General features: G+C 43.5%; 1 protein-coding gene across 1 annotated transcript in view; it reads right to left on the bottom strand.

Annotated features, from left to right (window-relative positions):
* Positions 1-23878, bottom strand: part of DYNC1I2 (dynein cytoplasmic 1 intermediate chain 2) — a 38029-nt gene extending 14151 nt beyond the window's left edge. Inside the window, exons 1-4 of the mRNA XM_075609079.1 lie at positions 23823-23878; positions 20988-21047; positions 20146-20261; positions 1542-1631 (exon numbers count right to left, since the gene is read on the bottom strand). Of these exons, the coding sequence (XP_075465194.1) occupies positions 1542-1631; positions 20146-20261; positions 20988-21047; positions 23823-23863 (307 nt within the window). The 5' untranslated portion in view covers positions 23864-23878. The remainder of the gene's footprint in view (positions 1-1541; positions 1632-20145; positions 20262-20987; positions 21048-23822) is intronic.
* Between the last annotated feature and the right edge of the window lie 871 nt (positions 23879-24749).

Raw genomic sequence — 24749 nt, forward strand, 5'->3', positions numbered from 1 at the left:
GCACCATGTGGGTTCGTGGATCCTGGAGAGAAGTTGCTGGTCAAAGAACAGATTATATCCACTGCATGCATCATTAAGCTATCCTGGAAGTAGGCGCTTTTACCTCTGCTAAGATAAGTCTGCATGGGTCCTGGCTACTGCGCAATGATCTGTTGTCTTATCTTTATGTAATAGAAGGTCACACACCAAGGAAAAGTCTTTCCAGAACTTCAACATTGGAATTGGACTATTGAGACATTCCTTTTTGCTGGGATAACGATTGTGGACACCAACAGTAGTACTGCTAGTATCCTTGCTATTATTATATTGCGCCGGGGACTGCATTTTTCCCCCCCTTTTTTTCCCATTGTAACAAGTTCACCCGAGAGCACGTGTGTGTTGGATCCCCTTGGCAGCCATTGCTATTTGGACTTCTCCCTAGTAAGAGATTTCACATATAATTCACATTTGATATTTTCACTGTTATACAGTAGGGCCCCGCTTTACGGCGTTCCGCTCATACAGCGATACCGGGAAAGGGGCCGCCATGTATGCACATGCGCAGAACGGGGGCTGCCCAGGTCGCGCATGCACAGAATGGGGGGTGCAGAGGTCTCGCATGCTCAGGACGGTGGTCGCGCTTGCACAGAAAGGAGTTTGCACATGCACAGAATGGGGGGTGCAGAGGTCTCGCATGCTCAGGACGGTGGTCGCGCTTGCACAGAAAGGAGTTTGCACATGCACAGAATGGGGGGTGCAGAGGTCGCGCATGCGCAGATGCTGAAAATCGCCAGTTCCGCTTTCCGACGATTATCACTTTGCAGCGGGACCATAGAACGGAACCCGCCGCATTACCGGGGCCGTCTGTACACTTATTGTGCACTAGGCATTTTTCACCTTGATGGTATAGATTATTTAGGTTATAGCGCTGATTGTATGTTTTTAGTTAGTATTTTCTTTTATGGTTTTGAGACACTGGCAATGCTTACCTCGGATACTATGATAACGGATTTTATAGAAAACAAAAAACAGTCATCTAGCTCAACAATGCTTTCCAAATTATTTAATAAGTAATTTACTTTGGATGTTAAAGTAGGTATGGGAGATGGGAGACCAGTGACTTAAAGTTTACCTTACACTAAGGCCCCATGGCACTTAATATGTCGCCCTATTCCTCCCGATTTGCAGCGTCAAATGACGTCATGGACGTCACCAAAGTGACGTCACGTGGCATCTCGTTGCCATGGTAACACGACGCCATTTGCCGCTGCGACATGTTGCCATGGTAACGAGACGTCATGTGATGCCACAATGGCAACGTCCACAGCGTCGTTTCACGCAGCGAATCGGAAAGGAGGACAGCTGCAAGGAGACAGCAAGAAGGTGCCCGGCATATGCAAGTGACTTACCATCAGGCCGACAGGCCCGAGAGCGCCGTAAAAGTATATGGGGAAGGACATTCTTGCCGCCCTGGGCCTGAACATAACGCCACTGCTTACACCAAAAGCCACTGCTACCAAAAGGAAGTTAGGTCAGTCTGGTTAGGATACTGAAGTTCTCACCCTCACTTGTATCTTCTTTTTTAGCTTGTTTGTTCTCCTCTGGTACCAGTGTTGGCTTAGGGGCAGCTGTTTCGTCTTCATCTTCGTCACCTAGTTAGATAGACCCACAATATAAGTACATTCATTTCTATTGCTGTGTACAACAGGTTAGCTTTGTACACCGAGTTGTCATACCATGCATGAAAGGTGATAGAAAACATTCCGCCCAATGAATTACCATGAAAGAAATTTGTTAAAGCAATCCAAGGTGGCGAATTTTATATAAATCTCTCTCGCTGTATGTATGTATGTATGTATGTATGTATGTAATGTATGTAATGTATGTAATGTATGTATGGGTCTCTGATGCTACTGGCCCGGATTCCTAGATTTAATCTACGCTGGAAAGGAGGATATTATCTACTCCAGACTGCACCTCAGCAGTTTACTATTGCTGTGAGAGACCATGTGACTGCGTAATGCTAAAGACCCCAACAGTAGGATAAATGAATGAATAAATAACCAGATACTTGTAGGGGGGACCCCTAAACATAAACTTGATAGAAGACAGGTACTGGGTTGCAGTCCTGGATGGTAAGCTCACTAATAAGTGACGCTGTTGTCAACAATAACACCAGGAAGATTGAGCATAGTAACACTCTATAACGTACCTATTGTCTAAATAAAGTCCTGAACAGGAAAACATGTAGCAAGCGATTGACTCACTCCGAGTGCTGCACAGTCAATGCGATCCAAAGGTGAGGGGTCCCCAGGTGCACTTCCGTCCAAGGGGTAGGCTAGTAGAGAAGGAGAAAAACTGGAAGAGCAATACTGTAGGTATCAAAAAAGTAGAAAGGAGGGTGCGTATCCCATAAAAAGATTATTTATTGGTCATGGAAAAACAGAGCGCTTTTTCACGCTTCACAGAGCGCTTTCTCAAGCTACCTTGAGAAAGCGCTCTGTGAAGCGTGAAACGTTGGTAGGGCTCTCCATTGCCGTTTTTCCATGACCAATAAATAATCTTTTTATGGGATACGCACCCTCTTTTCTACTTTTGTGAAACCTACAGTAGTGCTCTTCCAGTTTTTCTCCTCTACTATTGCCGTGATGCCACCTTTACTATTTATATTTGCTATGACCTCACTTCTTTTCAAATTATGCACTTTTTTCTAACAGCCTCATGTCTCCAACTGTATTCAAATACCTAAATCTCTCCTCTCTTCGCCACTTCTCAGTTCACATGAACTTCAGTACTTCCTTACCTGCGCCCTCTGTCACTACACAGCTATACCCCCTGCACTAAAACACACACCTACAAAACATCCTCACACATGCGTCTACTCCTCGCTTCTGGGGATATCTCTCCCAATCCTGGTCCCTGCCTTATTTCTACATGCTCTCATCCTCGCCTGTCACATGCATCTTCTACTACTCCTGGTGCTAACCCCTCCAACCTCATACTCATCCCCTGCCACCCTCCCTCCTCCCTCCCATTCTCCTGTGCCCTTTGGAATGCTCACTCTCTTTCTAAGGCCTCGGCCATGTTTACCGCTTACTGGCGGAAGCGTGCTGAGGCGCGCTCCCGCTCAGCACTGAGCCCCTACAGCCGCAATTAGAGCGGCTTTAGTAGGGGTTCACCTGCGCTTCCGGAAGCGCAGGTCTTAGGGGAATTTAAAATTCCCCCGCTTGCCAGCGCAACAGGCCGGTCACGTGAGCGGTTCGCCCAATGAGAGCGAACCAGCTCCGTGACGTCACTGGCCCGCCCCCGGCCAGTGACGCGCCGCCCCCGGCCCGCCCCCTGACAGCGCGTGCGGTAAGCAACCGCAAGGCCAGGGAAAGCACCCGCTTTCCCTGCGCCTCAGCACGCTGGCAGGGAGCATGGCTGAGGCCTAACAAGTTCCTCTCTGTGCATGACCTCTTTCTTTATCACCCTCTGCTCCTCTTTGCTTTAACCGAGACCTGGCTCACTCAGTCTGACTCTGCTCTGGAAGCTGCCCTCTCTTATTGTGGCCTTTCTTTCTCCCACACTCCGTGTCCTGATACAGGGGTGGAGGCGTGGGGCTCCTGCTCTCCTCTCTCTGCCGTTACCGTACCCTTCCTACTCCTCCCTCTCTTGCTTTTCCCTACTTTGAAGCTCACACTGTCAGGTATTTTCTCCTCTCCCTGTCCACGTGGCTATCATCTATCGCCCACCTACCTCTACTCATCCCCCTTCTGTCTCTCTCTCTCACTTTGAATCCTGGCTCTCTTTCTTTCTCTCCTCAGACTCCCCTGTTCTTCTCCTTGGGGGCTTCTATTGCCACATTGATGAAACCCTTCTCTCCCTTGGGCTTCCCGCTTTCTCTCTCTAATCTCTTCTTTTGGCCTTCAACAGTGGACTGCAGCCAGCACCCACAAGGATGGCCACTACCTAGACCTGGTTTGCACTAAAAACTTCTCTCTCTGATTTCTTCATTTCCCCCTTTCCTCTCTCTGACCATCATCTAATCTCATTTTCTCACTCTCTCTCTTTTCCCCTTCTCCACCTCCATCTACTGCAGAAACCTGCGCTCTATTAACCTACCAGCCTATGATTCCACTTTACTCTCCTCCCTCAGTTCTGCTCCAGACCCCGACAACCTGGTCAGGAACTACAATTCTGCCTTACCCTCCTCTCTATCTACATGCTCCGCTTTCTCTCTGCTGTCCTCGCCCCTTTAACCCCAGACACTGCCTAAATTCCCACACGTGCATGCTGCGTTCATCCACTCGTTCCTCTGAATGCCTCTAGAGGAAACCTCACTCTCGCAGACTTCCTTCACTACAAATGTATGCTATACTGTTTCAACTCTGTCCTCTCTCAGGCTAAACAAATATACTTTTCTTCATTAATCAACACGCACAAGTTTAACCCGTGCCGACTCTTTTCTGTCTTTGACGCTCTACTCAAACCACCCTCAGCTGCCTCTTCTTCCTCCATCTCACCTCAGGACTTTGCTGACTATTTTAACGGAAAAGGTGGAATCCATACATCAGAACATCCCCTCTGTTAACTCCTCCCACCCTACACCGCTTCCTTAGTCTCCTCCTGCCTTCCTTGACTCTTTTTCCACTGTCTCAGAGGAGGATGTGTCACTGCTGAGACAGATTTACCCCTCTACCACCTGCCTTCTTGACCCCATTCCCTCCCATCTCCTAAAACCCCTTGCTCCTACTATAATCCCTACGCTCACACACACATTTTTAACTCCTCCCTCTACTCCGATACCTTTCCCTCCTCCTTCAAAACATGCAACAATTATACCATTACTCAAAAACAGCAAGCTTGACCCTACCTGTCTTTCTAACTATCGACCGGTCTCACTCCTGCCTTTTGCCTCTAAACTCCTTGAACGTCTTGTATTCTCCCACTTGCTCCACTTTCTCAACACCCATTTTCTCCTAGACCCTCTACAATCTGGCTTCCGCACTGCTCACTCGACTGAAACAGCCCTCACTAAATTAACTAATGACCTCAACACTGCCAAAGACAGAAGTCATTACACTCTGCTCATATTACTCGACCTCTCTGCAGCATTTGACACCATGGACCACCCACTTCTCCTTCACATTCTCCATACTCTTGGTATTCGTAACAAAGCTCTATCCTGAATCTCCTCTTACCTCTCCCATCGTACTTTCAGTGTCTCTTCTGCTAACACCTCCTCCTCTATCAATCTCTCTGTGGGGGTACCCCAGGGGCTCTGTCCTGGGACTTCTCTTTTCTCTGTACACACTTTCTCTAGGTGACCTAATCACATCTCTTGGGTTTAAATATCACTTCTATGCCGACGACACACAAATTTACTTTTCAACCCCTGACCTTACACCTGCTGTACAGACCAAAGTTTCTGAATGTCTCTCTGCGACACCATCCTGGAGGGCCCTCCGCCGACAAACTTAACATGGCAAAAACAGAGCTCCTCATACTTCCTCCCAAACCTGGCCCTACTACCTCCTTCCACATTACTGTTGGAAGTACAGCAGGGCCCCGGGTATACGGCGGGTTCCGTTCCAGAGGCCCGCCGTACAGTGAAAATCGCCGGAAAGCTGATCCGGCGATTTTCAGTGCTGCGCATGCGCAAACCGGCATTTTCGCCGTTCTGCGCATGTGCGACCTACGGTCTGCGCATGCGTGCCAGGCACACCCGCCCGTTCTGCACATGCGCGATTTTAAATTCAACATGGCGGCCCCCTTCTCGGTGCTGCCGTATCAGCGGATCGCCGAGAAGCGGGGCCCTGCTGTACTGTCATTCATCCAATAGCCCAAGCACGCTGCCTAGGGGTCATACTTTACTCCTCTCTCACATTCAAAACATTTCTAAAACCTGTTGCTTTTTCCTCCACAATATAATTAAGATACACCCTTTCCTGTGTTTCTCGACTGCTAAATCTATGACAGGCCCTCATTCTCTCCAGTCTCGATTTCTGTAACCTCCTGCTGTCCGGCCTTCCTGCCTCTCACCTGTCTCCCCTACAATCTATCCTTAACGCTGCTGCCAGAACCACTCTACTCTTTCCTAAATCTGTCTCAGCGTCCACCCTGCTGAAGTCACTCTCTTGGCTTCCTATCAAATCTCACACTCTATTCTCCTCCTCACTTTTAAAGCTTTATACTCTTTTGCCCCTCCTTACATCTCAGCCCTAATGTCTCGCTATGCACCATCCCGGCTCTTGCGTTCTGCTCAAGGATGTCTTCTCTCTACCCCCTTTGTATCTAAAGCCCTCTCCCGCCTTAAACCTCTCATTGACTGCCCCACACCTCTGGAATGCCCTTCCCCTCAATACCCGACTAGCACCCTCTCTATCTATCCACCTTTAAGACCCACCTTAAGGCACTTGCTTAAATAAGCATACGAGTAGCAGCGTGGATAATACTATACACCAGGCCTGTACAACACGCGGCCCGTCTGCACTCATTGTGCGACCTGCAGGGGGGAGAGTGATGTGAGGTGCAGGGATGTGATGTGAGATGCAGGGGGGAGAGTGATGTGAGGTGCAGGGGGGGGGGTGAGGTGCAGGGGGGTGGGATGTGTGTGGTCTGTAGTGGGGTAGTGTGTGTTATGTGGAGGGGGAGTATTGTGTATGGGTGAGGGGGAGAGATGGGGGTGTGAGATAGAGGGTGAGTCTCACAAAGGTTGATGATGAGGGGTGCTGGGGGAGATATATGAGGATGATGAGGGGTGCTGGGAGAGATTGATGAGGGGTGCTGGAGGAGATATGAGGATGATGAGAGGTGCTGGGGGAGATATGATGATGATTTTACCCGTGCGGCGCGAATCTGTTTTCCTTGGAGCAGTTCGGCCCTTCTCGCTTAACAAGTTGTGCAGGCCTGCTATACACGATACATGAAGCTTAACAAGTTGTGCAGGCCTGCTATACACGATACATGAAGCTTGGCCCCCTGCAGATGCACTTACTAGAATGCCCTCCTACTGTGTCTGTACGTTCCTCCTACCTACCAATTAGATTGTAAGCTCCTCGGAGCAGGGACTCTTCTTCCGAAATGTTACTTTTATGTATGAAGCACTTATTCCCATGATCTGTTATTGGTATTTGTTATTTATGATTATGATGTGTATTACTACTGTGAAGAGCTATGTACATTAATGGCACTATATAAAGACAAACATACATACATACTAGCTGAACCCTGTTAATTTCAGCTCCGGGACCCCTTCTTCCAGAGATGCTTATCTGCAAATTTGGTGCCAGTAGCTGCTCTCCTCGCCTACCAGGGTTCACAATATGTCCTCTGTTCAGAGAGCTCAGGCTCTGCTGGTCACTAGGAAGATGTGATGTCCTGTGTGGCTTCCTATTGGCCCATATGATGTGGGAGCTTCAAACTTGAAATCCTTGCTTGGTGAACCGGAGCAGCTGCCGTCTCCTAGTTCGGAGGTATGTATCTCCATAAGTAGGGGGTCTCTGGAGTTGAAATTAATGGGGTTCAGCTCCAGAGACCCCCTGCTTAAATTCTATATATAAAAAAATGTTTTTTATATTGCCAACTTGGATTCAGGTAATGAAGAGAGGCTTTATTGGTAAAGGTGGCAATGCACACTGCCCCAATCACTTGCCCAAGAGGGCACGTAGAGTGAGCAGAGTAGTGAATTAAAACCAGTTCCACAACCTAAATTTAATCTTTTGGGTGTTTTTCACTTTTGAGAAATATAGGTCTGTGAAATAACATTTTTCGGCTCCTATTAAAGAATGTGAACTGCATCATAATAATTTAGCCCAAATCATTACAATACTGGTAAGATACAGTATTTCTGTCCTCTGCTGGGCAAAACAGGAAAAATATTTTCTAACTGTAGTGGGTAGTAGGCAACAGTCAAAGCAGACATTTCCAGAGCATTACGACATCAGGAATATTTCTTATACGAATACCTTAATCCTCAAGTGCACCATGGTTAAGCGACATTGAACTAGGTCCACAACAAAGCGATCTGACTTCAAAATTAACTGTGTCATCTGTGTATGGCTATAATAGCCCAACAGGAGAATCGCTGTTTGCACTACTGGCACAGCAGTGGATGTACGAGAGTTTGTGTCACACTTCTCATCTTGCAGCGTGCACAATAAAGCAAGAAAGGTATCAGGACATGTCTTCACCAAACCCACGTTCTCTCTCACTTCCTACAGTACAACCATAAAAACTAGAAAACTATGTTAACTTCTTTAACCGAGACTGTGCTGAAAAGGCTGGGTAATACAGCAGGCATAAGCTTAGAGGAGTCCATGTTAAAATGGACAAGCAAAGTGTGACATACCTAGTTACATGTCATTACCCAGAATCCTTGGCTGCACTGGAAGCACTGTACACCAATGGTGAAAAGCAGGGTTGCAGACCTATCTGACGTGTGAATGTGCTCACAAGTGATATTTGTATTTGCTACACACTGTACGTGGGAGGGTTTGTCACTTTTACCCTCTATAACTTGTTTTGTGTTTAGAAAACTATGCAAATATGCAATTCATGTGTACTTTCCCAGTGCACGAAAAGATAAAATAAATATAAATCATTCATTTTTAAAGGTGACAAACATGCAGTGGGTGCTTCAACAGCCATTACACAGTGGCACGTTATTGCAAGGTTTTGTTACCAAGCATCATTGTAAGTAACTACAATGTAAATATATTCAGTACATTGAAATATTGCATTAAGAAAAAAAAGAAAAAAAGATGTTTTCCTGCCAATTCTAATCAGTGAAAACAGCTGCACAAATGTTCCCGGCAATCAAAAGACAATGGATCTACTCAAGGAGTTTTAAATAAGAATAAAAGGGCTCCATGAGGAAATGAGGAGTCATGGGAGGCCTCCTAATAAGTGTAAGGAATACTTGATCAAAGAAATTATTTTCAGGATTTTTGCACATATGGTCTGAATAGTAAATAGGCAGGTTACAAAAAAAAAATCAAAATCGGTAAACATGCTCACATTTTCATGACATACGGATGGAGCAGAGGATTTCATACATATCCACAAAGAAAAGCACCAACGCTGGCTAACCACTTCCCTTCCTTCCCTTAAATCATCTGTGGATTTTCTGTGTGTGTCCAGCAACATCTAACAAGGTCCCGCTGCCCTTTTAACTTGTAAAACTTGTAAAAAAGGCATTTTATTGCCTTTATATAAAAGGTGCATTCCAACCAAAATAAACCTTGAGCTAAACACATCAAACGAACGAGTGACCAATTACAAGTGCAATTATGTTCCCAGACTATATATTAAAAAACAATTTATGTTTAATAAACAATTTTAGACTTGATTCTTGTCAACTGAAAGGGGGAAGGAAGAGTAAAGTGGGGGGAGAGGAGGAAAGGGAGGTAGAGAGCAAAGGGGGAGGGCAAGAGCAAAAAGAGGAAAGGGTGAGAGGAAAGAAGAGGAAGAAGAAAGAAAGGGGGAGGAAGAGGAAGAAGAAAGAAAGTGAGAGCAAAGGGAGGGAGAGGAAAGGGAAAGGGAGGGAGAGGAAAAGGAAAGGTAAAGGATGAACAGGAAAGGGGTGAAAAGGAAGAGGAGAGGGGAAGGAAGAGTAAGAGGAAAGGGATGAACAGAAAAGGGGTGGGAGAGGAAGAGGAAGGGGTGGGAGAGGAAGAGGAAGGGGTGGGAGAGGAAGAGGAAGAGGAAGGGGTGGGAGAGGAAGAGGAAGAGGAAGGGGTGGGAGAGGAAGAGGAAAGGGTGGGAGAGGAAGAGGAAAGGGTGGGAGAGGAGGAGGAAAGGGTGGGAGAGGAGGAGGAAAGGGTGGGAGAGGAAGAGGAAAGGGTGGGAGAGGAAGAGGAAAGGGTGGGAGAGGAAGAGGAAGGGGTGGGAGAGGAAGAGGAAGGGGTGGGAGAGGAAGAGGAAGGGGTGGGAGAGGAAGAGGAAGGGGTGGGAGAGGAAGAGGAAGGGGTGGGAGAGGAAGAGGAAGGGGTGGGAGAGGAAGAGGAAGGGGTGGGAGAGGAAGAGGAAGGGGTGGGAGAGGAAGAGGAAGGGGTGGGAGAGGAAGAGGAAAGGGTGGGAGAGGAAGAGGAAAGGGTGGGAGAGGAAGAGGAAAGGGTGGGAGAGGAAGAGGAAGGGGTGGGAGAGGAAGAGGAAGGGGTGGGAGAGGAAGAGGAAGGGGTGGGAGAGGAAGAGGAAGGGGTGGGAGAGGAAGAGGAAGGGATGGGAGAGGAAGAGGAAGGGGTGGGAGAGGAAGAGGAAGGGGTGGGAGAGGAAGAGGAAGGGGTGGGAGAGGAAGAGGAAGGGGTGGGAGAGGAAGAGGAAGGGGTGGGAGAGGAAGAGGAAGGGGTGGGAGAGGAAGAGGAAGGGGTGGGAGAGGAAGAGGAAGGGGTGGGAGAGGAAGAGGAAGGGGTGGGAGAGGAAGAGAAAGGGGTGGGAGAGGAAGAGGTGGGAGAGGAAGAGGAAGAGGTGGGAGAGGAAGAGGAAGAGGTGGGAGAGGAAGAGGTGGAAGAGGAAGGGGTGGGAGAGGAAGAGGAAGGGGTGGGAGAGGAAGAGGAAGGGGTGGGAGAGGAAGAGGAAGGGGTGGGAGAGGAAGAGGAAGGGGTGGGAGAGGAAGAGGAAGGGGTGGGAGAGGAAGAGGAAGGGGTGGGAGAGGAAGAGGAAGGGGTGGGAGAGGAAGAGGAAGGGGTGGGCGAGGAAGAGGAAGGGGTGGGCGAGGAAGAGGAAGGGGTGGGCGAGGAAGAGGAAGGGGTGGGAGAGGAAGAGGAAAGGGTGGGAGAGGAAGAGGAAGGGGTGGGTGAGGAAGGGGTGGGAGAGGAAGAGGAAGGGGTGGGAGAGGAAGGGGTGGGAGAGGAAGAGGAAGAGGAAGGGGTGGGAGAGGAAGAGGAAGGGGTGAGAGAGGAAGAGGAAGGGGTGAGAGAGGAAGGGGTGGGAGAGGAAGAGGAAGGGGTGGGAGAGGAAGAGGAAGGGGTGGGAGAGGAAGAGGAAGGGGTGGGAGAGGAAGAGGAAGGGGTGGGAGAGGAAGAGGAAGGGGTGGGAGAGGAAGAGGAAGAGGTGGGAGAGGAAGAGGTGGGAGAGGAAGAGGTGGGAGAGGGAGAGGAAGAGGTGGGAGGAAGAGGAATGGGTGGGAGAGGAAGAGGAATGGGTGGGAGAGGAAGAAGAGGAAAGGGAGGGTAGAAAATGAAAAGGGGAGAGGGGAGAAAAGAGGAGACGGGGGAGGGAGAGGAGAGAAGAAGAGAGGAGATGGGGAGGGAGAGGAAAGAGAGATGGGAGAGGAGAGAAGGAGAGGAGACGGGGAGGGAGAGAAGAAGAGAGGAGACGGGGGAGGGAGAGAAGAAGAGAGGAGACGGGGGAGGGAGAGAAGAAGAGAGGAGACGGGGGAGGGAGAGGAGAGAAGAAAAGAGGAGACGGGGGAAGGAGAGGAGAGAAGAAGGGAGGAGACGGGGGAGGGAGAGGAAAGAGACGGGGGAGGGAGAGGAGAGAAGAGAGGAGACGGGGAGGGAGAGGAAAGAGACGGGGGAGGGAGAGGAGAGAAGAGAGGAGACGGGGGAGGGAGAGGAAAGAGAGACGGGAGAGGGAGAGGAAAGAGACGGGGGAGGGAGAGACGGGGAGAGAGAGGCGGAAAGAGAGACGGGGAGAGAGAGGCGGAAAGAGAGACGGGGAGAGAGAGGAGGAGAGAGAGGGAGAGGAGAGAGAGAGACGGGGAGGAGGAAGAAGAAAGAGACAGGGCAGAGGAAAGACACCAGGGTTATAGTTCCCCAGAAATTCACAATATACTTCTAGGGTTCCTTAACCCCAAAAAAACGCAACTGGTCTTAGGAGGAACATGATGCATGTAATGTGTTGTCTAAACATCAGACTGTTTCTTATACAGAAAATAAACAGGTGTTATTACAAACAGGTGTTATTACCTACTTTTACAGGAGTAGACAAAAATATAAACTACTTAGGAGCCAGAGAGAACTTTTCACGGCCAGCATTAGAGGGGTCCTTTTTGGCTACCTCCCCGCCTGTGACAACTGACACGCTGACACAGACATGCAGGCACGCACGCACGCAGACACCCCTCTCACTACCCCTGCCAGTGTGAATTGAGAGCAGGGGCAGGCAGAGCCCTGGCACACTGACTCACTCCCGCCCCAAGGCCTCACGGACACCTTTGCTACAGACTCAACGCTTCCCTCCCCCCTACACGCCACACTAAGAAGCGCGGCCAGTCACAGCGCGACCGCAAAGCAGCGTGAGGCATAAAAGCATGCTGGGGAGTGCTGTGGCTGGAAGCAGCAGTGACCGATAGGTCAGTCAGCATTGCAAACAGGACAGGTGCCAGGGGCTACATTTTAGGAGCCCCTGAGATTTTTCGACCACTGCTCTAATATAGAGAGACTATTGATACACAACAATGGTGACAAACAGAATCAGTATGGGCAATGCAACATGTTAGACAACTCTGAAATTATTATTTTTTTAAATGTATGTATTAATCATGTTAGGCAAAACAATACAAGACTTGCTGCATAGTTGTATGTAATACACTGACACATTAATATTGTTAAATAAAGAAAGGCAAATTTCAGTGTAAAATATCCTCCAAAGTGTGTGCTTGTGATCACCAACCTAATGGGTCCTAGCCCGATATAAAGATGTCTCATATTAGCTTCCAGGTTGATGTTCTGAGACAAATTCTTGCTAAACATAATAGCCCAGACTGCATTTTCCTCTGCTGTCATCCCAGATGCAAGTCTCATTTGCAACACAGTATCATGTTTGACAATGAGAATTTGAAACCAAAATGTATTTTCCTAATTTCCATGAATAATGTAAAAGCCTAATACTACATGCAGGGAGACACTGCCTGGTACGATGGTGTGACAACTGCTTTGCATAATCACTATATATCCCACTATTGCAAACGGGGACCAGAAAATAACCTTAACGACTTGGTTAAATGCAGATGAAGCAAGCATTTCCTCTCCCCGTTCTTTTTTTTTTCTTGCCTCCCACGGTAAAGTCTATGTTGGTCAAACAGCCATGTCATCTGTCTATGAGGAAATGGCAGCAGGAGGCTGGAACGTGCTTTATCTCTGGTAATGAGCAGCTATTCAACAGGGGCTCAACTTGTTTGTCTCCGCAATGTCTCTGACCCATGTTCAAAGTTATCCAAAGCATTATAAATAAAAAAAATAAAGTGGTCAAGGGACAGGGAACAGCTGCAAAACCCTGGTCCCAAGCAGCCCAGCCAGCTGACAAGATAGCGGCAACCAGATGGTACTGCTGGGGATTGTCTCTATCTGCTATGGAGGTGGCGATGGGATGGCACAGCATTTTTCTGCTTGGCTGCTTCCAATCATGACTTTCCCCAATGGCAAGAATGTGCAATTACCAGCACCGCAGGCGGTCCCACAGACAAGCCTGTACCCCTGCAATACAAAAATAATACAGCTCGCCGGTCTATAACCAGCTGCCAAACCACACACATAGCTTTGAGCCTGGACAGATCTGGAAGGTCGGCTACTTGTCTACGGGTCAAAAAATGCGTACATACATATATGTATTTTAACATAATACAGATAAAGAATAATACTTATTAGCACATTTACATGTAACAGACAGATCCCCCAAACCTGCTTTACCACTGCTGCCAGGGACTCTGGGTAATGACATTCAAATGAGCACTTAGTGCATCACACAAAGACCAAACCTTAAAGCTGGTTTTAGTTAAATAATGATATATTTTGTATTAATAGTTGTTTTTTTTTAAATATTCTTTTCCTCCGCTATTTTTAGCTGTTTAAAATAATCATATTCTAAATGATATCAGGGCATTTTAAAGAAGGTCTTCCTGATATCCTGCTCTGAAGGTTGCTTTAGTTGCAGCTACCAGATGAAACTTTGACATTAGATTTCAAATGCTTAGAAAGCACACAAAGCTGCACAGGGAAGTTTAATTTCATGTTTTCGGTAAGAAAAGAAAATTTAAAGATACACTGTAGGTGCTTTAATCCAAATAGTAAATGACACACGCCGGTTCGACATTACTTGAAATTGAGTGATTTGCACGTTCTGACAAGTTTACAGAACTCGGATAAATGGCATGAATGATTTCAATATATGCTCATACTTTTGAACCAAATGGGGAAGGTTAAAATCTTTCCTTTCAAGGGCCTCAATCAGCCACAAAGGAAAACAGTAATCACTGTCTTTTCAGTCGGCCCAACCGCATTTGTCAGCCCTTTCTCCGTCAATGCAGCCCGAGCAATCAACCTGCCAAGCATTCAGCATGGAAAAACAATCTGAAAATACAGGGTATAATGCACCTGCCAGTGAAAATGGCCATTTTAAGAAAAGCTAGTGATCTCAGTGACCCTGCTGAGGAGGCGGTGGTGCAAAGGGGAAAGAGCGCTTCAAAGAATTCTACTGATCGGCACTCACTAACACACTGACACTTCTTCACAATGCGTGCCAGTTAGTGCTTTTGTGCTACTTGGGAAAAAAAGAAAGCTTTTTGGGGCAAAATAATCATGGAAGGGAGGAGTTACTGGTGGTAGTGGTGGGAGGGGGGTGGGGGGTGGAGGGGTCAAGACTGAAGGACACTGCTCATGATGAGTTGCGTGTCTAGAACACACGCTTTTAATCTGGATGCAGTATAATGGAGTGTTGTTAAATCAGTAAACATGGAAACGGACATAAGCCCGCAAGAAAAGCTCAAACGAGTTACTAGAATTCTTTTGATGATGCCACCTTTTATCTATTATCTGCTCTCTAGAGAGGACCCCATGTAAAAATCTGCTTATTTTTAATTTTCTTTAGAAGTGCTTTAGGAAAACAAAAGTATCTGACAACTGAACTCTCTCTATACAACAGAGGAAATATTAAACACTGAATTTTTTTTTAAGGAAATATCCATTTTTTTTTAAAATACAAAGGAAAATTGAAAGTTTTTAGGAAATATCTATTTTTTTTTATTTTTTATACACAGAAAGGAAAATTGAAAGGTAAACCATACATTACGACAAATACAATTAGTGATGGAGGATTCCAAAACAGACAGAATTAAATTAGAGATGAATCATGTTAGAATATGTTAAGGGTATTGGGAATGCAAGTCAGGGCACCGCTTCTGGAGTTGCTCACTTGCAGTAATTATTGCTGCTTACATTACTCATCAGTTCATTATTCCTCCTTTTTGATTTGTTCCCTTCACACACCAAAAGCTACTGTTCATGTTCCCATGATATCAAATGAGTATATCTGCACCATGTTAAAAACAGTTGATATGAGAAACATTGATCGTTTTTGATTATTATTATAATTTTTTTTTAAATTCAATAATCCTTTATGGGATGTTTGACACTTATAAAATACAGCTCAACCCCCTTATAACGCTGGGCTTGGGGTCCAAAGAATCACATCGCATTATAAGTGGATCGCGTTAGAAATAATGTTCAATTGTATGCATTGTACAATAAAGTATTTAAGACACCAATAATCGTGTTGTAAAGTATTCATAAATACGAAAATCGGGAGCCACGCTTGCATCGCGTTATAAGCGGATTTGCGTTGTAACGGGTCGCGTTATATTACTAAAATAGCTACACATTATTGAAATGAAAGAATATTGTAGACAACTTTTGCTCTTTGCCCATCTCTTGTGATGTAACAAGTCAGGATAAAGCTACACAACCTACAATACATTACATTTCATTCTAGACTCAGGCAACCACCACGAGAATCTTCATTTGATCCAGGTTTCCCACACATCAGGCCTATGTGACAACTAAAATAGATGCACTACAAGTGCATTTTGTTTGTGCATCATATCGGGATCAAAATATTAAGTAAAAGGTTTTCAAATTAAAATGTGATGAGAAGGGTACAACAAAATCGGTGAAATTTAATATGCAAAATTAGACCATGAGAAGTTAAATAGATGAGATGGACTTCTATTAACTAAATGAAGGCAGACTCCCGTTAGATATTATCTGTGCTTCTCTTCAGATGCATTTTCTTTTAGTTCAGCTTTGCCACTATTCACACACATCCTTACTGGAAGCGTTATTTTGAAACTAAGGAAGCAAATCCATTGCACACTGCAGACTTCCCAATTGGAGCTCTGTGGTATGTACAGATTTATTGGTAACATCTCTACAACATCCACTGCTTTGCAATGTGTTGCAGACGTCATATCCCTGTAAACAGTGCTTCAGACATTCAGAAATGTTTCTTTGGCTTTGCCATTTAACGTTATAATAAAGTAGCAAGCACATGCCAATTACATTTACAATAATGTTAATACAGCTCAACCCCGTTATAACGAGATCCGTTACAACACGAATCCGCATATACAGTAACACGATGTAAGTGTGGCTCCCAATTTTCGTATTGATGAATACTTTACAACACGATTATTGGTGTCTTAAATACTTTATTGTACAATGCATCAATAAAAGATTGAAACAATAAAACTGTACATTATTTCTATAATGTTATTATATAGTATTGCAATTATCGCGCGCAAAAACAAGACATATACGAAATTGATAGCATGTATAAGTTAATGGTTTAAATTTTCTAACGCGATCCGCTTATATCGCGGTGTGATTCTTTGGACCCCAAGCACCACGTTATAACGGGATTGAGATGTATTTGATTCAGCAACTTAATCCCCCTATTTTCTTTTTCAGATATTTCTAAAATGTATGTATTGATATTTGTTGTTGTTGTGGGTTTTAAAGGCAATCTCTGGCCTTAAACATCTAAAAAGTCTAGCTGTTTGTTCAACATTTCTCAATTCCAATGGAAATTCATTTTTTTCTTTCATTTCGGAATACTGTGGACACCCATATTATTTCCACTTAAAAAGGTGTCCTATTTGGTCTTTAAAGCATGTCAAACAATATGCAAGTACAGTTTTTATGCATGCCGATTGTGACATATCTTTTAAAGTATATCCTTTTCTCTAGTTCCCAGCTATTAAAATTCAGTGCTTAGCAAAAGATGTAAAACAGAGGGAAAAAACTTCACATGAACTTACTAGCTGTAAAGGCCCCAAGTGTCACGTCAAAGTATCAATGAATATTCATTGCAGTTTGCTAAGTGGTTAACTCTATGCTTTTCCCGACAGGAGAGCTAAGGTTATACACACAATGGTAAAAATGGCATAAAAGTAGCAACAAAAAAAAAGACAAACCTCTTGTCAATAAATGCAAAAACCTGGTTTAATGAACCAGTGAATTTTTACTTTGAGATAACATCAAAATTGTGATGTATTTTGGCGAGATGGAAAGAAACACAGTTCTGGAAATTAGGCTGCAGCCAGCAATAACACTACAGAGTGAAATTCCAGTTGTCTGAATAATATTTTGCTGCAGAGCAGGTTAATCAAAGTTAAATCAACTGTGAAATGGGTGGCTTTTGTTAAGCTCAAGGTGTCTTCATAGCAAGATTTCTAGCTGGATTTCATTTGAGATATTGGGCATGCCAAAAGGGAGGGGGAAAAAAACCCAAACTTGTGGCAAGCATAAAGGGCATTTAAATGTGTATTTACAACACGTTTGCATATCCCCTAAAAAGTCAAGTAATTCCAGTTATAACCGCTTTTTATGCATTCTAAGCACAGGCACTTTGCATGTTCGGAGTCTGAATTTAGATTAATTCTGTAAAACAAATGCTTAATGGGAAAATTGAGCTCAATTAACAAGACCCTTCTATTAAAATATAGAATAAATGACAGAAAATAGTAGCATACAAAGATAATGACATTCAAGGGAGCTAATGGGTTATAAGTAAACACTATGGCAGAGTTGGACGTTTGCCTCAGTATCTGACTGGGAAGGCATGGTTTTGGGGCAGGGGTGCTCAACCAACAGGTCACATGTTCAGAATATCCCAGCTTCAGCATAGGTAGCTCAAACCTGTGCTGAAGCAGGGACTGATTGAGCCACCTGTACTGAAGCAAGGATATCCTGAAAACCTGACCTGTAGGGGGGGTCTTGGGACTGGAGTTGAGCACCCCATGTTTTGGTGTATTCCAGCATTTCCTATTGTTTATTTGGGTACTGTATAATATAAATATATATAGGCATCTGGCAAGGATGACTCAATTTATCATTTTTATTTAATTCCTTAAATAAATGTTGCTGATATTTGTAACATTAAAGTGCTAGAACAGGGGTGGCAAGCTCCAGTCCTCGAGGGACACCAACAGGACAGGTTTTAAGGATAGCCCTTCTTCAGCACAGGTGGGAGTTCAGTCAACTGAGCTACTGAGCCACTTGTGCTGAAGCAGGGTTATCCTTAACACCTGACCTGTTGGTTGTCCTTGAGGACTGCAGTTGGCTACCCCTTGGCTAAAAGAACATGCACCCTACACTGCAGGAATACCATGTTGGCATGTTTTCTAATATAGGAACTCTGCATTAGCTTTACCATAGAGAACAGAAAATGTTAAAGGGTTGTAGACGTCTGCAATGTCCCATACTACAGTATGTAGACATCAAATGTAAATGTTTAGTCCTTTACTTTCTGGACGTAGAGTAAGGCACACACAAATACACACTTCTTTGAAGTCAAAACATACAGCAAATAAATACTACAGAAAGTATAGCTCATCAGGTCCCCAGGTTTGTGGTGTGAGCATTTAGAACAGTCAAAACATCCAATTGATTGAGCAACTAGACTAAATTGGCAGTTAGTGGGAATGCACATTTTAAACAAAGGCAGTGTCAGTGATGACGTTTGACAAATTACAACACTTTGCCTATATTTCCCCTTGCACAACACTTCCTATCACTGCGTTTTTGGTCATATGAACAAAATGTGTGCAAGGGTATATGGGAGCGATGTACAGGTGGGTTAAATAGTTTGTTGATATACAGCTCAATCCCCCTTATAACGCTGTGTTTGGGGTCCAAGGAATCACATTGCGCTATATGCGGATCGCGTTAGAAATATTATACAATTGTATGCATTGTACAATAAAGTATTTAAGACACCAATAGTCGTGTTGTAAAGTATTCATAAATACGAAAATTGGGAGCCACGCTTGCATCGCGTTATAAGCGGATTCGCGTTGTAACGTATCGCGATATAACGGGGTTGAGCTGTATATATATATATATAGATCGAGAATATATATATATATATATATATATATATATATATATATATATATATATATATATATATAGCAAGTGAATAAGATGCAGAACATCACTGCAAAGCTTGTGGCTAAGAAGGTCTCAGATAAGGTACAAATCAGGTAGTACATATATTCCTGCAGTTCTGTACTGCCATTTCCACATATAAATGATCTTAAGTGTGGAGCTCTATCCTAAAATGTAGATCCAACTAAAATATACATTTGTGCTTTTCCTGGACTAATCTTCTCCCCCAGCCCCCATTACATTGGGGATGATTTCTGGTGCCTGTCAAACAGTTATTTAGAAAGGCTTCTAAGAATAAGAGAAGAAATGCATGTTCATTTTTTTCATTGGGCTCCAATGCTTTCAGGCAGCATTTCTTAAGAGCTGTCGCTGAACCTCTGCATCAGGCGATTTTCTCTCTCCAGATTTCAGTAGCTTTTAAAAGCAAATGAATATATACATACATAATGTGTGTATCTTGTCACATGTGAGATTAATTTTTAATAACAAGACGTTTTTTCTTAATCCTAAAGAGTGCTACGTTGTGTTATCGTGTTTTAAGGGTATTCAAATTAGACTACGGTTTTGTACAAAAAAAGAAAAATCAGATATTCATGTGTAACTTTAATGGGACACTCCCATTAACTCAGAAAAAAAACCTCAACAATGCACTGCCTTAAACCAATGTAGCCGTCCTTAAAACAAGCATTTGATATATTTGGAAATCAAGAGAGATTTACATTTTCTGTAAGAGCAGAATGCAGTTCAATTTAGTGCTTCCTCTATTGCTAGCCATATTCCACCCTGTCAGAGACGAGGAGAATAGGGTTGGCCACTTTGTCCATTCAAATGTCCTTACTCAACACAAGTGAGATCACACACCAAAAAGATGTGCTAAAGGAGGTCCCAAGTTTCAGCACATCCAAGACCTATACTACACATGGTCTCAAGTTAACGATTTTTATAGGTATGCAACTGATCAATCATTAGAAAACCGGGGTGTATGGAAAGCTAATGAAAGTAAATAGCTTTAATTACTTGCCTTCGTTTTCCTGTGCCAAAACTGGAGTCTGTGTCTCCTTTGTGTATGTAACAGTTTCTCGAGGAGGGAAATCCACCTGTGTAATTTTGGCCATCCCAAGTTTCATGGGACCTCTTCTATAGGAAGGGGGGAAAAAAAAGTATTGAAACTATGCACATTTTACAACAGTGTCTGCAATTTTATCTGAAAGTGCTGCATAGAACAGAACAAGAACAGCAGCAATTAAGACTTTCCCAATTTGTACCACATTGGCTTAGGGCCATAGCTTGAGAAATCCAATACTGCTCATACTCCGAACTCAACAAGTCTGAGATGCCAGGGTCCTAGTGTTGGTACATGAGTTCGCTTTTATTATTCTACTAGAGTGTTAATATACTGATTAATATACTGAATACAATCTGCATGCATATGACACACAGAAAGGTAGCAAATATATACATGATAGTTACTGCTGGGAACAAATGAAGCGTATGACAAGCTATATAAAATTATCAAATTACCAAAAAGTACTTAAATGTTAAAAAAAAATGTGAAGTAAGTGTGTATTTAAATTGTGTGTATAATATATACATACACCCATGCACAAATATATCATATGAAAATATTATAGGTATAAATATTTTATTATAGGAAAATATTATAGGAATACATCCATACTATTTAATAAAGCATACATTTTTAATGAAATGGGTAATTACATGGCACGGTTAAAGCCTTTAGTGCTGGAGGGGCATATAACGCCTGCCCTCCAGCACTGAAGTGGTTAAAGGCCAAAAGGTAATGACTACTTCTATGATATTTGGAACATACAGAAGAGTGTAAGTAATAAATTGTTGCAATACCCCAGATCAGAGTCAGAGTGGAGCTGAAGAACTGACGGGTCAGTATCCCAATGCAGCGTCCTGATTGGTTGCCAGACAACCATGCAGCGTTAGCGGAAAAGGCCATACGTTAGTTAAGCAAACACTCGAATTGTTAAAGCTATCATGTGAAGAGACAGTTATCTTGCATCTGTACAGTATAACAGTTAGTGGAGAGGGAATTGAGAACATGTTCATGCAGTTAGTAAACCATCAGAAAGCAGCCTCTTCCAAATCTGTCTACAAAAATGAACAAGAAAAAAAAATATATATATCCCAGACAAAACAGGACTAGTAATTCTGTACTAAACTGATTTAGAGGGAAACAAGGAAATCCTTCTATACCAAAAGCATCAGTGACAACACTTTATTATTTAAACTGCTAAATGTGTGGTGCTCTGTACATCCTTAACCAAACCGGACTTCAAAAGTAAGTGTATTTTTTTACTCTTGGGAGGCAAAAATTTTTTGGAGAAAACTTGGGTTTAATATTCTTTTTTGCTTTAAATCACAAGTCCGTAAGCAGCCATCTGTGACTGATGATATCATTTGTGACATTTGTGTCACAGGAGCTGCAGTAAACGGACGTTTCCTTGCTAACTCCGGCTTCTCCTGAAACAGCATGCTTTTCAAACTGCCTACAACTAAATCTGCATGACCATGTTACTGCGTGTATGAAGTTGTTCTGTGCTTGCATCCGACTCATGTCACCCTCCCAATCCCTTCCCTGCAGCTAGCTTGGGACACACTGTGATATTATACTTTGTCTGGGAGGAAGTGGGATAGTGCTTTTTGGAGGTGCTTTTTAGGGGCAAATTTTGAAGTTACTCAAGGTTACCGATTCATCAGTAGTCCCGCAAAATTGACGCCCCTATTCTATATGCTCCAAACCCGTCTTTCCCGCGCTCAACATTTGTTTTTGCGCCATTTGAGTGGTGCTGCACTCCTCCCCAGCACCAGAAAGATTCAAAGCACACTGAATAGGGGCCTTCAACTTAAAATGCCCTGTAAGTAGCACTGATTCTTAAAATAAAGCATAACGTTTGTGTTAATGTCAAGCTTCGTCACAGAAATGTATAAGCAAGTAGAGACAGCCTGTTCACCTTACACTGTGCAAAATTACTTCAAGGAAAGCCTGTTTGCTCGTATTGCTAAGGAAAAGCTCACATTTATCATGTATACACACAGCACACTTCTGTAGAAGGGGTATTATGAAAATAAATCAGTAGGTTTCTATTTTGGAGCAATATTGATGTCATAACAGCTTATAAGGCTCTTAAAATTGCTATTACAGCTCTGACCAGTTCAGCTTTGGGAAAACTCCCTTATACAGTAGTCGTTTATCACAAAAAGATTTAATATGGTATATTCCAAGATATTTTGTTGTCATATTGTTTGGAGTTCGGCTTAACAGAGAAAATTATATAAACGCAAATGTTGCTATGAAATTAATATTAAAATGCTTTAACACACATTGCAACTGCAAAACAAATTACATTATGTGTAACTTAAATGATATGAATGAAAACTTGTGACGACATTCCAGCAAAAATGTGCTGGGAGTATTTTTCTTATGCACGTCTAACAAACCAACTGCCAGTTTCACATTTTGCCAAGAATAATGGTAACCAATGCTGAATGTGCTAGTCTGTTTCCACTGCGAGGCTTCATACCTCTACAGCATGTGATCTGGAGGACAGGTTTTACATGTTGGGTGTGAATGGTCAGTATCTTGTAACATTGCCCACAGCATAAAATATGTGCAGGAAATGGTCATATTGGTACAGGAAGAGGGATAACACATCAGCTCTTTGGTAAGGAAGCAATCTGCATTTCCACTGGGATGTGTAACTGATAGAGTTTCCAAGATGTGACACTGCTGTAATTATAGGTTAAGCACAGCCTTAGGCTAAGATGTGTCATTTCATGTGAAACCCACCATACGTCCAATATAAATTCAATAGCCCACCGAAAACAGGCAAGCATGATTAACCCCTGTGCACTGCAAAGGTGGCGGTGGCAATTCCCTCCACTCAAATGTCTGACATGGGTGGGGGTGGCATTAAAAACTGAACCCTTTGCACCAAGGTGGCTTGCAACATATTTCAATACTCATGCTTTGCGGCATCGAGCAATTAGAGGCGGTCTAACACCAACTCCGTTCATATGGCCTACATGCAAAATGTAGCACCAGTCTCAGCTCATTTCTTGAACAGTATGTACTGATTGGATGTTTCAGGACATTTTATTATTTATTTATATTTTAAACTACACTGGGCTGAATCAGTAGTTTGGTGGTATGAACACGGCCTTCTAAGCATGTGAAACCCAAATTCAGCTCTCCTTGTGACCTTGGGCATGTCATTCTGGGCCATATTGCCAAGCTACAGTATGATGCAGCTTACAGGCTATTCGGCCGTGGCCTCAAGCACCAAAACATGATTGTAAACTCTTTAAAACAGAGTCTCATCGTGCCAGAAAAATTCTATACAGTGCGCTGAGTACATTTTTAGCGCTACATAGAAAAACACTAATATGAAAATGTATGTTACTTAGTATTGATGTGTGTTGGGTTCAGTTTTTAATAGGAAAATGTACTTCAATCCCACCAAAAGAAAATTCCACATGTGACTGATCTAAGTTGTAGTAAGCACATTCAACTTAGATTTTGGAAAACCTATTTTGATGTCAAAGGGACATGCAATTAAAGGTCTCTACAAGAAAAAAAAAAGAGAGAGAGAGTTAAATCATAATTAATTTAACACAACATAAGAATTGTTTGGGGTATATAAACAACTGAAAAGGTATATGCTTTACTTCTTGATAACAGCGATTCTGGTACTGTAAAAGAAGCACATGCAGTACGTTAATAAGCATCATAAGCCACTCTCGTTAAATGCAAGCATACAAAAGTACAAGAGACATCTTCCAATGGACTCTTCGTGAAAGCTCATGGGGTTAAAATTACCTGCCTTTTACCCCATGGCTATTTCTAACAGTTCAGGTATTTGTGCATCAACGTCCAATACATGGCTCTGATGACAATACATTAAACAGTTGGTTTACATTAGACAGGGGGTAGCAAACTCCAGTCCTCAAGAGCAAACAGGTCAGGTTTCAGAATATCCGTGCTTCAGCACAGCTGGCTCAATCAAAAGACTGAGCCGTCTGTGCTGATCCAGGATATCCTGAACCCCTGACCTGTTTGTAGATCTTCAGGACTGGCAACTTCTGCATTAGACAATATGATGGGCTGTGTTTTAAATCTAAGAAGTTTCTTGATATGGCCTTTCACACCCACCATCTTCATAGCTGAACATCAATGATAATGAACTGCAGAGTCTACACATGTGATATACAAGATAATATTCAGAGAAAGACAAGTTAAATTGAAAGACAGCCATCCTATAAATAAGGAAAACTAATAGTTTATGCATTTGTATGTATAACCTAAAAGTGGAAGAGAGAGCAGTCATCTATTGGTAACCATACTCATGCAGTGCAATGTTGCAATACAAGGCTTTGGAGGAACCTATGGAGCTTATTAACTCTCTAAGCAGTAATCATAGACGTGGGGAGGTTCGGGGAAAATTCATCTAAACCACATGGGAGAGAAAGGGTGAATGAGGTGTTCATACACATCAGTGCTAGGCTCAGCCTTAAAAAAAATTCTGAGGACTAATGGCACATCCTGTGGTCTTTTGCAGTTTGTCTACATATGTTCAAAGAAGATATTGCAGAGCT

Source organism: Ascaphus truei, chromosome 7 (genome assembly GCF_040206685.1).
Source record: "Ascaphus truei isolate aAscTru1 chromosome 7, aAscTru1.hap1, whole genome shotgun sequence".
In the NCBI taxonomy this organism is placed as follows: Eukaryota; Metazoa; Chordata; class Amphibia; order Anura; family Ascaphidae; genus Ascaphus; species Ascaphus truei.